At 40.6% G+C, this 12,912-nt stretch overlaps 1 protein-coding gene across 5 annotated transcripts in view; it reads right to left on the minus strand.

Moving 5' to 3' along the window:
• The window catches only part of SH2D4A (SH2 domain containing 4A), a 242,009-nt gene that overhangs the window by 52,286 nt on the left and 176,811 nt on the right, over window positions 1–12,912 (minus strand). For all 5 annotated transcript variants that reach the window (XM_029601684.1, XM_029601677.1, XM_029601672.1 and 2 more), the window contains one exon: window positions 9,876–10,089. In XM_029601684.1, the coding sequence (XP_029457544.1) occupies window positions 9,876–10,089 (214 nt within the window). The remainder of the gene's footprint in view (window positions 1–9,875; window positions 10,090–12,912) is intronic.

Below are 12,912 nucleotides of genomic sequence, written 5' to 3' on the forward strand. Positions count from 1 at the left end.
CCATTTACGGTGCATAACATTTAAAGAGAATATCTTAAAAGAGGCCATGATTGATGATTATTTATTATTTATTTATTTATTTATTTAAATGCTTTTAAAATATACCGACATTCATAGGACATATCATGCCGGTTCACAGTCAACATTGTAAAGGAGGAAGAGGAAATTACAAATAACAGGGAGGGGGGAGGTGGAGCAGTGAAGGAAAAAGGAGAGGATGGGGGTCAGGTGACAGTAAGCGCAGAAGTTGCGGGAAGGAGAAAGGTAGTGAAGTGCTAGGGGAGAGAGAAATTGATAGGAACTGTGTTAAAAAAACTGAGAATAAAAATTAACAAATTTACAAAATCAGCAATTCCCTAGGATGCATCAACGGATTAGAAGGGGTAAGGGAATTGGAAGTGGCAGTGGAGGGGGTTTAGGTCTGATTGGAGTCAGGGTATGCTTGTAAGAAAAGCCAGGTTTTGATGCCTTTTTTGAAGTTGGGTAAGGAAGGTTCAAGGCGGAGATACGTGGGAAGAGAATTCCAGAGGGAGGGGCCGGCTATGGTAAAGGCTCTCTCTCTGGTAGTTGAGTGGTGTGCTATTTTGAGGGGTGGGATGTGTAAAGTGCCCGCCGTGGAGGCTCTGGATGGACGATTGGATGTACGGAAACGTGGTGTTTCCTTGAGCCATTCGTGGTCATTTTTGTGAAGCATGTTATGGAGTATTGTAAGGGTTTTGTATTTTATACGGAAAGGGATGGGGAGCCAATGCAGTTCTTTTAAAATGGGTGTGATGTGTTCTCTCTTACGAGTGTCTGTGATGATTCGTGCCATGGAGTTCTGCAAGATTTGTAGTGGTTTAATTGTGGCGTAGGGCAGGCCTAGGAGAAGTGAATTGCAGTAGTCTAATTTTGATAGGATTGTGGACTGCAATACAAGGCGAAAGTCTTGAAGGTGGAGGAGGGGTTTGAGCTTTTTGAGGATGTGGAGTTTATAGAAGCCGGTTTTTAGAAGGGATTTGATGTGTGGATGAAAATTAAGGTGTTTGTCTAATACAACATTAAAAAGAACCTATTAAAAACGATTAAAAAGAACCTATTCTTTATACAAAGATACAGGCCCATAATTTAAAATCACACTAACTGAGCAGCAACCCATTATCAAGGAAACAAACATTATTATGGAAAAATGGCCTTCCTATTGAGAAATCAACAATTGAAATGCCTGTAACAAAAGACAAATACTGAGATAAAAAATAGCTGTTTCCCACCCCTCCCACATTCCCATCCCTCTATGGCATAGTCAAGAGAACATGATGATTCCATTAGTAGCAGAGGAGGACTAAGCCACAAGGTCTGCGGTTCTCCACCCAGCGAGCCCACAAGGTAAGTATACATCCCAGACAACTGTAAAAGCAAAAGCAAACATTTCAGGCATCACCGCCCTAAGTCTTTAGAGACAGTAAGACAATAAGGAAGCCAAACCCAGAGTCAGTTGCATCTGCAGCAGTAGTGGATCCTTCTGAGTTCCTGTGCAATCTTTTTCCTCCCTTTCAAATGCGTTGCCATCGGGGGGGGGGGGGGGGGTGTCTTCCTTTCGTTGAAGTGAGTTATGAGAGCCGCGACCCCATTCCGGAACTGAATAACCAGCCTCCTCAAGTATTGCAGAAGCTTCTTCAAAAAAGATTTCACTCCGTGAGAAATGCCTTTGATAGAGAACCACAATCCAAAAGGATGGAGCCAGCAATAGTGAACCCCATCTTTGTGTAGGATACTGGTGATCTCCTGCAGATCTTGTCTACATAGCATTATTGGAGAGATAGCAGCAAAAAAATCATTACCTCATGGCCTTCCCATTTCTATGATGTTTGTTTCTGGCCACGTTATATTTTTTCTCCTTGATGATGTAACTGTGGAAGCAGGTTATTATGTCAAGGGGGCCATTCGATAGCCACTGTCCAAGAGAACTGTGTGCCCTCTCCAATTTAAAATTTTCTTTAGGGAAAGAATCCACAAAGTCCGTCATAGTAAGCCGGGCCTGACATATTTGTAGTACCTACTCCGCACTATCTTGGTACTCAGGGGATTCAGATACACTGCAGAAATGTAGATTAGGTGGCAGGAGCAGTTTTCGAGGTCTTCCACTTTCTCGGATAAGGAAATGCATTCCAGACAAAGATTTATGGTCTCCTTTCAGCTGTTTGATCTCGGTATCTAAAGAGTCAGTGTGTGTCTCAAACTCAAAGAGCCGACATCCCAAGTCAGATATTTCCTCCTTCAGTTCTCCCATTGCTTCCATCAATTCACACTTGTAAGTCTTAATATCTTGTCGAAAATCAAAGAACCAGTTTCTAAACTCAGCTCTAGTAGGTAAGTCAGAGTCTGAAAGCACAGGGGTGCTGTCCTGCTCGGTTTCAGAGTCTGCCCCATCGCTCGCCGCCATTTTGTCAGAGTCGGCCACAATCACAGAGCCCAGCTTCTTACATGAAAACTTTCGAAAATCTACCGATTTTCAATGGAGTGACCGGCAAACACCAGATAGGTGATAGGGAGCAAGAGGCGAAAATTATACCCAGATGCCTGAGGTATCAGCTGTTATGAACTTGCTGGGTGGAGGAGCTCATGCTCAAGCAATCGACAGGCTCCATGACAATTTCCTCTTCTAAAACTAATATTTTAAAAAGACATCTAGAAGATATTTCATCACTTTTAGTTTTCTAACCATCAGCATGTACTCCAAATGCGAGTTCAAAATTAATATTTCCCTCCAGGTTTTTCTTTTAAGGGAAGAAAGGCATTTTATCAAACACTTTGGTGTTTAATGGACGTGGTGAATACATGGCTGCAAAACATGTAGTCTATACTGTAGAAAGACTTCTATTCAAACACAGGACACATACAATCAATTGATTATTGTTTTTGAAACTGGTTTTCAGAAGAAAATTTCTTTGATATCATCAATTAAGTAATTATAATGCAAAAACATTCCATCTGTCTTTTCTAAGTATTCTTTGCCAGCATTTTAGAGGGTGAGGCAATCATATAAAGCTGGTATCTAGTCTTTATAAATTTTTACACCGTGCTAAAGATTACAAAATATTTCCCGCATTAGCAGATGTCTGGGGAAAAAGATTTCAAAGTTCAAATTACTCAAGAGGATATATATACTATTAATGCCTTAGGGGTGAATTTTCAAAATGTTACGCATGTAAAAATTAGCATTTATACATATAAGTAGCCTCTACTTGTGCATTCTGTATTTTATAAAATGTCCAAACATGCATGTATTTTCACTTCCATGCACACATATAAATGTGTAAAGAAGGGGTGGACTAGGGATGTTTCAGGATGGGGCCAAAATGTATATGCATAAGTTGCTATTTTAATAAAAGACATGCACATAGATTTGCTAATTTACTCATGTAATTTTACACCTGCTAATTATCTGATGTGACTTTAAATGTGAGGCACTAATAAGAACATAAGAATTTTCCAGATCTCATCTCCATCAAGCCCAGTATCCTGTTTCCAACAGGGGTCATTCCAGGATACAAATACCTGGCCAGATCCCAAACAGTAAATAGATCCCTTGCTGCTATCACTCATTGATAAGAAGAGGCTGTTTCTTAAGTCTACTTGGTTAATAATAACAGTTTATTGACTTCAAGAACTTGTCTAAACCTTTTTTAAAAGACAGCTACACTAACTTCCTCAACCACATCTTCTGGCAATGAATTCCAGAGCTTAAAAGTTCAGATTTATTCTGAATGCGCTATTTAACTTCATAGTGTCTCCTAGTCTTGATATTTTTTGAAAGAGTAAATAACCGATTCACATTTACACATTCTAGTCCACTCATGATTTTATAGACCTCTATCATATCCCCACCCTCAGACATGTCTTCTTCAAAATGAATAGCCCTAACCTCTTTAGCCTTTCCATCCTTTCATGATTTTGGTCATCCTTCTCTGTACCTTTTCCAATGCAACTATATCTGTTTTGTGATGCAGCAGCCAGAACTACACACAGTATTCTAGGTGCAGCATCACAGAGATACAGAGGCATTATGACATTTGCTATTTTACTCTCTATTCCCCTTCCTAATAATTCCTAACATTGTTTGTTTTTTTGACTGCTGCTACACACTGAACAAAAGATTTCAAAAGTATTGTCTATTATGATGCCATTCTATTTCTTGGGCAGTAACTCCTAATATGGAACCTAAAATTGTGTAAATACAGAGTGTGTTACTTTTCCCCATGTGCATCACTTTGTACTTGTCCATATTAAATTTCATCTGCTATTTAAATACTATGGGCCAGATTTTCCAAAGGTTACGCGCGCCGGGCCTATTTTAAAAAGGCCCGGTGATGCGCGTAAAGCCCTGAGACACGTGTAAGTCCCGGAGCTTGCAAAAAGGGGTGGGGATGGGGCGGGGCATGGGCAGCCCGAGGGTGGGGGCAGAGGCTCCAGGCACAGCGGCCATTTGCCGCTGTGTTTGGGATCACGCGCCGGCAGTTGACCGGCGCGAGCAACTTACTTCAGCCCCAGGGCTGAAGTAAGTTTTGAAACAGAATCGAAAAAAAGAAAAAGGTTCGGGGAAAAAGGCGGGGGAGGTAAGGGAAGATGGGGTGGGGGGTAAGAGAACAGGGAAGGCAGCGCGGCTTTGCGTGCGAAAGGTGCACAATTGTGCACCCCCATGCACGCGCGCTGACCCCCAATTTTATAACTTGCGCACGCCTGCAAGTTATAAAATCGTACATACATGTGTGCGCACCGGGTAGTGCACGCACATGTATTCCTGCGCGCAACCTTTTAAAATCTACCCCTCAGTCTTCCAGTCTTGCAAGGTTCTCCTGCGATTTTTCACAATCTGCTTATGAGTTAACAACTCGGGATAATTTTGTGTCTGCAAATTTGATTACTTCACCCATCATTCCCCTTTCCAGATCATTTATAAATATATTAAAAAGTATCAGTCCCAGTACAGATCCCTGAGGCACTCGACTGTTTACCCTTCTCCACTGAGACAACTATTTAGTTCTACTCTGTTTCCTTTCTCTTAACCAGTTTGCAATCCACAAAAGGACACTGCCTCCTATCCCATCAGTTTTTAATTTTTCCTCAGGAGTCTCTCATGGGGCACTGTGTCAAAAGCAATCTGAAAATCCAGATACACAGGGGGGCAAGATGGCCGCATGAGTGCTCCACGCCATCAGATGCTCTCCGGTATTTCTTTTTTGAAGAAGAGTGAGCTTGGCGTTTTTCCCTGATTTCATCAGAACAGAAGCCTTTGCCAGCCCCTGCTGAAGCTCCAGTTTCTTCCAGTGGAGTAATTTTCCTTCTGGTTACTGCAGGTGCAATTTCTTGCAGTGCTTGCATGCCACTTTCCAAGCCGGAGATTGTGACATTAGAAACCTTGTGGGATCTAATGGCATAATTTGGAACTGCTTTTTCCCCATTGTTCTTTGAAAGTTGACTATACCTGCAAAATTGAAATCTTTAATCGGCTAATCATGATACATTTCATCAGGTTACTGCTGGGAAAATAGTTGCTTTACAAGATGAAGTTAAATCAGTCAAAGAAGTTCAGGAGTGGGACAGTATGTCCTGAAGAATAAAATTTATTGAAAATAGACTTAGACATTTGAATCTCCATTTAATTTCCCTCCAGTTATAGGTGAAATGCCTCGTCTTACTTTAAGAAGATATTTCCAGGAGGTTTTGAATATTTCCCCACATCTGGTTTCCTCAATTACAAAAGTCTATTTTCTCATCAGTACTAGTAAAGTAAACATTCAGATTCCTACTAACCTTGAGTTAACGGACTTCAGAATTTTCTCAATACGAGGTTGCAGGGCATTCAACACTTTTGGTGTCTTTGTTTTACTAAGTAAGATCTGAGTACTGTTATGAAGGCTTATTTTTCAACTATGTCTCCACAGTTTATGGGGCAAAATGTTAGAATTTTTCCAGATTTGGTCCAAGCCACCGAAGAAAGGAGGAAGGGTTTCCTATGTGCCAGAAAACCCTGCCCTTGGGGCCACTTTATTATGATTTCCCTGTAAATGCATGGTAAAGTACCAACAGAATTCTTATGTGTTCTTATGCCCCTGAACAGCATAGAATGTAGGTATGTGCATTTGTTTTTCATGAACTTAGACAATGTCAACGATATTGTCTAATTCCTTATGGTTCAGTAGCACCAATATATGAAGCGATTTTTGCCGAAATTTCAGCAAAATTCGTATTTTGTGTTAATGCACACTAATGGAGTTACTGCACACTGCATATCTCTTAGTGCGCAGTAATACCAATTAGTGCTCACTGTTTTTCTAGCTAACAAACTCCTCTGAATTGATACTTTTTAATTTTAAAATAGCATTTTTTAGAGCACACTAACATTAGTTACAGCGCACTACTATATACTTAGTGTGTTGTAAGATCTATTAGGGCGCACTAACTAACCTGTTAGTGTGCACTAATGGGTCTTAATGCACATTATCTCGTTCGGTGTACTGCGCACTAATGCAGAAATAGTGCACACTAACTGGTTGTTAGTGCACACTAATGCACTTCGTTGAAAATTGCCGAAAAAAAAAACCGAACCGTGGAAAACCAAAATTTTCCATGAAGTGCCCGATCCGAAGCCCAAACCGATATATTTAAACAAAGCACATCTCTAATAGATTCTAAAAAGTTTATCACGGAACCTACCTTATCTTTAGTTCCAGATCTAGTCTAAATTAATAACATTCAGGATTTTGTACCAATCTCATGCAGTGCAATTTCTTATGTTTGAATTCCTAATTAATCTCCTCATTTTCTGCCCCCATCTTTAATGATTTTGGACTATTAAGATTGTGTGATTTTTCCTTGTTTGATTTATAGCTTTATAATTTTTCTCAATTGTGTTTCTGTATTAAAGTATTTTTGCTTTGTGATTATCAAAACTCAAAGTAAAAAAAAAAAAAAATCCAAATATACTACATCAACCAGTTCGTTATCTGTTTATTAACCGTTTAAAAAAAAAAAAAAAAAAAAAAAAAAAAAAAAAGAGTGTAGCAAATTGGTAAGGCAAGTTTTTCCTTCTGTAAATCCATGCTGGCTATGTCCCATTAAACCATGTCTTTCTATGTGTTCTGTGATGTTGTTCTTTAGAATAGTTTCCATGACTTTTCCTGGCACTGATGTCAGACTCACCACCAGTCTATAGTTTTCCCAGATCAGCCCTAGAACCCCTTTTTAAAGATTGGCGTTGCATTGGCCACCTCCAATCTTCAGGTCTGATGGACATAAGAACATGCCATACTGGGTCAGACCAATGGTCCATCAAGCCCAGCATCCTGTTTCCAACGGAGGCCAAACCAGGCCACAAGAACCTGGCAATTACCAATAATGTTACAAATTATCAGTAACATCTGCAATTTCCTTTGGAATAAGCTCCCCCTTCTCCAAAATGTTGCCCAGCCTAACAAAACTAAAGCCTTCTTCCCTGCATTGAGACTCTACAGCTCTGCCTGACCTTGAGTCCTGAACATGAAAGAGCATTTCAGAGAATGCCACCCTGGAGGTTCTGGATTTCAACTCTCTATCCAAGAGCCTAAATTTGGCTTCCAGAACCTCCTTCCCACATTGTATTCAGCAATATTTAGAGGTTCTTATCATATGACGTTGACCAGAAGGCTATGCCGAAAACAACATTCTTTTGCCTTCTTGGTCACATATCTGAAAACACATTTACTGGCAAGTATCACACATTCTTTTTACTTAAAGCAACCCTAACAGCTCAGCACTATATTTTGATAAAACAGCTTGACAAGGAAAGACTTGTCCTTTCAATATGGAAGCCAGAGATACTGGATCTGCTTTACATGGAGTGTAAGATATCAATTTTGAAGTCCGAGAAAGTGAAAAGTGAATTCTATAAATTGTGGGGAGGCCTAATTTAGTTCTTTGCCAATGGATGTTCAGAAGCATGTACAGTATAATATTAATCTGCATAAACATATACTTATTTGATTTATATTCCACTTTTTAGGCACTTCAAAATGAATTACATTCAGGTACGCTAGGTATTTCCCTGTTCCCAGAGGGCTCACTAAGGGGATCATTTTCATGGCATATCACACACGATCTCTGGGCTAGGGACTTTTCGCGTGCGATAGCTAGATCGGGGCGGAGTCGACCCTGGAAGAGGAGGAGTCGGGGTGTTGTCGGGGCAGATGTGGCGGAAACTTCGCTGGCGGCGAAAAGGTAAGAACCCTTTTCACTGCCAGGAGTGCGCCCAATAGCACCACCTTTTTCGATGGCGCTATTGGGTGCGAAAGCCCACCCCCTGCTTCGCCCCCCACCCCCGCCGGATTCTCTAAGGTCTGCGACCTTAGAAAATCCAGGCCTAAGTTTGTATCTGAGGCACTGGAGGGTGAAGTGATTTGCCCAAGGTCACAATGCATGGCAACGGGATTTAATCCCCGTTTTCCTGGGTTCATAGCCCACTGCTCTAACCATAATACATAACAGATAATATGGTCTATAGAAATGATAATGTTCCAGCTGCTTCTTATGATGGCATTCCTCTCTATAATGCCATTTTGATGTTGTTCTGAATGTGTAATGAGGGATTGCAGAAACATGGTCAAGATGTTTCTGAAGTACTTGGTATATGTACCTAATAAATATGGTCCAATATTGCTTAATAAAAAGATGTTTATAAGAAAAAAAACTTCTATTATCCAAGCTCACCTTGGATTATAGCCTTTACCTTGGATATATACCCTACCTTTGACTCATTACAATGAGAATCAACCTTTCATCAGTTAGCAGAACTATTATTTTGAACAAATTAGAGGGAATCTGGTGCTGGAAGCTGTAAATAACTACAATAAAGCTTAGGATAAAACAAAAAAAGAGAACTTAATAGTAGCCCTATACTGGAAAGAGCTAAAGGGAATAAACAGCACAAATGGGAGGGAGGGATACTCAGAAAAAGGGTTAGGTTCAAAAAGTGATTCTCAAGCCCATGTTAGGCAATTCTCCCTCTTCCCCCTCTGGTGCTCATAAAATGCACAAGCAGTATTTAACCCTTTCTAAGTGGAAATAATCTTCTGCTGTCCTTTTTTCAACATTATATAGTTTCTCACTGAGAAATAGTGATGGCATAAGAGATTAAGAGGTTTAAGATTTCAGTGGCTGAGCAAAGAGTAAATTTTATATCAGAAGTGGCCTTTTACTCACAGCCAAACTGCAATACTAGCAAGTAGGAAACTAGAGGGTGGAATAGATGAGTAAAAAATTGACCAGGGAAAATTGATTAAATCAGAGCTCCTATTAATGAGCTCAGTAAGCTTCAAAGATACAACTCAGTTGGTAACTTAGGAGCAGTTCATAGGAAATAGGCGATGGGCGACTGCTTTGCATTTTCTTATAGCCCTTTTAATTTTAAAACTGGAGCTCCAGTAGAAATTGTGACATTCTAGATAGCTGGACCCCCATTCATTTTCAATGTCAAAGTGCCATCTTTGCTCTCTTTCTGGGCTTTCACAAATCACACACCAACTTTCAAAAGTAAAAGAGCCTGAAGTTACACTCAGGCACCCAACGCAAAATTTCATGCAGCTAGATGGAGCAATTCCAGACTTGCACATGGGAAGGGAAATATACACACACAGAGACTATAATACTTATGTTCATTTACTAAGATCTCATAAGCCTCTCTGTTCTATTGAACTGAAACTTTTTTTTTTAGTCACTTCTTAAAAAATAAAAAAAATTAAGAGATTGAAAATGATCTGGAAATGACAGCATTCGCAGTACATGCAAGCGACCACAGGTTTTATTAGTGAAGGTCTATTTTCACTAGCTAGCACCTCTCGTTATTATTTTAGATCACGTACCTGCTCAGGACACCATTACTCAGCTCAGGTGTTAGAATTTTAGGCTTTGGAGGAAGAGGCGGCGGCGGTTGCCTCAGTCCAGTCCCGCCAAAGTTCTTGGAGGTTTCCAACACTTTCCCCCTCTCAATAGCTTGCATGGACAGCCTTTTGTAATCGTCTCGGGCTTGCTTGGCAATGAAGCGTCTCCGCTCATCAGCAGCTTTTGACCTTTTCACTGCAATACAATACAAAGGATAATGTTCATTAGCTCCTACTGCTGCCTGTGCCAGTAAAGAAATGTGGTCTTCTCCGATATTTCTTTACTGAATTCAAGAAAACTAGCAAAAAATGAATAATTCAAATCACAATTAAAACAAGCTAATTCATCATGATACTTTATTCAGTCTATTTGCGGCACTCTTGAAGTGTTGGTGCTGAAAGTTTTTGAAACATGGCCATTAATTCCGTGTTGACCCATCTGAATCAGAAACTCTCACCCTGCCACATGAAGGAACATAGCAAAAACAGCTGAGGAATTACTAGGAGTGTGCAGAAATAAACATTTTGTTTCATTTTTCATTTTATTTTTGGGGGGTTTCCCCACAAATTTTGTTTTGTTTAATGCTTATTTCGTTTCTTTAGTTTAAAAAAAAATGCAACATTAAAAAACAAACAAAAACTGGAACCCCCCTCCCCCCAAATCAGTTCACCTGAAGCCTCCCATGCCCACTACCCATACTTCCCAACCAGAAAAATGCTAGGGCCAGGATCCTTCCCGGCCCCCACTTACTCGGTCTGGGGAGGATCCACAAACGAGGCCTATGCTGTAGTAGGTCACCCCACCCTCGCCTAGGCCCTACACAAGGCCCAGGCTTGGAGGCCTAGTCCTCACATCTGGGCCTTGGCTTAGGCAAGGGCACAGGCCAAAGCCTGGTTCAGAGGCCGAGTCCAGTCACCTGGTCCTCAGACAAAGCCGAGGCCAGCTCCCGATGCCTGGGCCTTGGCCCAAGCCTGACCTGGAGGCCTGATCCCTGGGCCTCTGCTCTGTACATCAAAATGATGCCCTCCATTGGGGAGGATGCATCAGAGTTTATGAACTCCGGTGTGTCCTGAGGGGACACCATCATTTCAAGTAAGATGAAGGAAGGAATACTGTGTCTTGAGGACCTACAAGGCCTGGGCCATGGCCTAGGCTGAGCCCCAGATGTCAAGGTTGGGCTTGTCCCCAGGCCCAGGTGTCTGGACCAGGCCCTGGCCTAGGCCAAGGCCCAGGCATTAGGAATAGATCTCCGGGCTAGGTCCCAGCACATTATCAGATTCCTGATGGTAAGTGGGGGTTGGGAAACTTCCTGATTCCGACAAAGTCTTTCAGGCCTGGGCCTTTGTGCAGGTCTTGGACAAGGCCCCAGTATCACACTCCAGCATAGGCTGAGGTCCCTGAATTGGGTCGCAGCCTATGCACTGGCATCGCACTCGGGAGTAGGCCAAGGTCCCCTACTTTAGGTCTCGGTCTATTCCCTAGAAACCAAAAGAATGGGAAACCTAAGAAATAAAACTTTTTTGGTTTTCTTTCATTTTGTCCTAATAGACAAAAAGAGTAGAAGGGTCAAAACTGGATATGTTGATAATCTGAGGAACCTAATTTGTATTGCTGTTTTAAAAGAGTTTTAGCGCACACACAGTATAGTTCAATTTAAAAAAAAGTATCACCTTATATTTTTGTTAATCCATGCAAATCTTAGCATGTCAAAGACAAAACTGTTCAGTTAACTAATGTGGACATAGCTTCAAAATTACGTAATGATGGACTGCAGTCAGCTCAGTTTGAAGCTAGTTTCCAAATGCTTTGTATATGAAAGTTAAATGAGCTTGATTTCTGGCTTCAATCTGCCTTTTCCAAGATGTAGGTGACATTGAAGAATCTGAGCTTTTAAACTGCCATGGCAAACAGAAAATAATATACTATAAGTAGATATAATAAAAACCTTCCTACAAAGAACATTGGAGGAGACCTTGCCCAACTCTTGGTGATCTTGCCCTGTTATAAATCCTTCTTGACATGTCCTGAGTGTCATCATGCCACTCATACTTCTTCCAATAAGCCAGGAGGTTTTAGTTCATTTGTCACCTTTCCTGCTATTTGATACTGTCAGCCTGCATTTATAAACAATGGGGTGAATTTTCAAAATACATATAAGTTGCCTCTATTTGCGTATTCAGTATTTTATAAAAGTAAAAAATACGCATTTTCACTTTCACACACAAGTGCATAAAAGAGGGGCAGTCTAGGGGTGTTCTGTAGTTTGGGCCAACACGTACGCACTTAAGTTGCTATTTTAACATTCAATATGTTTATTACATTTTTCAATATTAGACAAAATGACATGAAAGCGATTGCTCATTAACACTCCATGTCCTGAATAAGTACAAATTCAGCACAATACAAACACTGAAATCTCCAAATAGAAAACAGAAAATTATCCTCTCTACCTCCTTCAAATACCCCAAACCCCCATTGCAGAATTCTGCAGAGAGGAAGAAAATTGCTAATCCATGCACATAGCTAGTAACAAGCAAACAAAATCAAAGTAGAGATCAATTTACCCAGATCATCTTGGCTTTGTGCTCAAGAAAGAGTAGCTAAATAAGGAAATGAAACCTGTATAAACTCCACTGTATGCCTAGGTGTGTACCATTTAGTATGGAATTTTTCCATAATAGCCAAAGTAAATAATGCATTTCTCAAATACATGCAACTATACACATGTAACTCTCCAGGAAAAAAATAAGTTAAAAAAACAAAACAAAACCTAACAGGAAACCTTTTGTAAACCACAGTTTTTGATATTTCTTGTAGAAAAGAAGTGAAATATTCTCAAACAAAATCAAAGCAGGATTACAAATAACAAAGAAACAGACAATATTGGCCATATACAGAAGAACTCTGTGCCAGAATCTCTGGGCGACTGCACGTGACCAAATAGCATGATCTAGAGCAGTGGTTCTCAACCATGTGTGTCAGGACACACAGGTGTGTCGCGAAGTCCCAGGAGGCGTG

This window comes from Rhinatrema bivittatum, chromosome 1, assembly GCF_901001135.1.
Source record: "Rhinatrema bivittatum chromosome 1, aRhiBiv1.1, whole genome shotgun sequence".
In the NCBI taxonomy this organism is placed as follows: domain Eukaryota; kingdom Metazoa; phylum Chordata; class Amphibia; order Gymnophiona; family Rhinatrematidae; genus Rhinatrema; species Rhinatrema bivittatum.